Source organism: Buceros rhinoceros, unplaced genomic scaffold (assembly GCF_000710305.1).
Source record: "Buceros rhinoceros silvestris isolate BGI_N320 unplaced genomic scaffold, ASM71030v1 scaffold6325, whole genome shotgun sequence".
NCBI classification, from domain to species: domain Eukaryota; kingdom Metazoa; phylum Chordata; class Aves; order Bucerotiformes; family Bucerotidae; genus Buceros; species Buceros rhinoceros.
In genome coordinates this window covers 182,682-183,599 of record NW_010413353.1, presented here as the reverse complement: position 1 = coordinate 183,599, position 918 = coordinate 182,682, and the positions used below count along the sequence as shown (strand labels likewise).

Below are 918 nucleotides of genomic sequence, written 5' to 3'. Positions count from 1 at the left end.
TGAGCTGGCTTTTTAGCCAAGTATGTGATTATCTGTATTTGTGGTTTCCAGCCCTTGTGCTGGTTTAAGGTATTGGTTCTATCCTGCTTCTCTTCCACTTAAATGTGCTAATTTAAACAACTTTTTGAGTTGGTTTGTTTCTGTTAACTTCCCTGTTGTTAAAAACTTAGAACGTACGTTTCGAAAAGTGGCAATCCAGTGCTCATTCTCAGCAAGCAGTAATTCAGTAGACTTTAATAGGAACAGTCACGGTCTTTGTAAAAACTGTAGTTAAGTGTATTTTCGTTATGCCCTACCACAGAGAACGTTTTCTGTGAATGCAGTTACTTTGGAATTTTTGGTTCTGTAATCATTAGAAAGGTAGCACAACATTGGAGAAGGCACAGTGGTTCCTCTTTCATATCAGTTTGCATAAAAAAGAGCCTACAGAGTCAACAGAGTTAATACTTTGCCTACATTCAGTCTTGCAATTTTACAGGGTGGTGTCCAGTTAAAGTTTCAAACACGTTGCTCATATTACAAGCACCCTTACGTTAGTGAGAGTGCAATTTACTGTGGATTTCTCCTACTGTTCTCAGCTGTCAATTTCCCTGCTGTTTCCTGTTAGAGTTATTATTTATTTTAAAATTTTGTGCATCAGCAAGCCCTGCAGTGTTTAAGATAACGTAAGTTCAACACTGTAATTTTGCTTTTATTTTTTAAAATTGCATCATTTGGAAATGATGTAATTTATTTTAGAAAAATCTTGCAAAAAGTTCTGTAAGTGTTACATAATTTGGGGGGGGTAATTATTTTTATGTGTGTCTGGCAACTCCTCTTACTCAAAGTTTTCTACATACCCAATAAAACACATTGCTGGATATTTACACGGTGGTCTTTTGTTCTGCAGGGAGAGTGTAACTCTAGGCCCACATTCTT

The 918-nt window shown here is 36.5% G+C and overlaps 1 protein-coding gene across 1 annotated transcript in view; it reads left to right on the top strand.

Annotated features, from left to right (window-relative positions):
- The window catches only part of GPAM (glycerol-3-phosphate acyltransferase, mitochondrial), a 27,308-nt gene that overhangs the window by 1,245 nt on the left and 25,145 nt on the right, over positions 1 to 918 (top strand). The window contains exon 2 of the mRNA XM_010136697.1: positions 890 to 916. Coding sequence (XP_010134999.1) covers positions 890 to 916 — 27 coding nt within the window. The remainder of the gene's footprint in view (positions 1 to 889; positions 917 to 918) is intronic.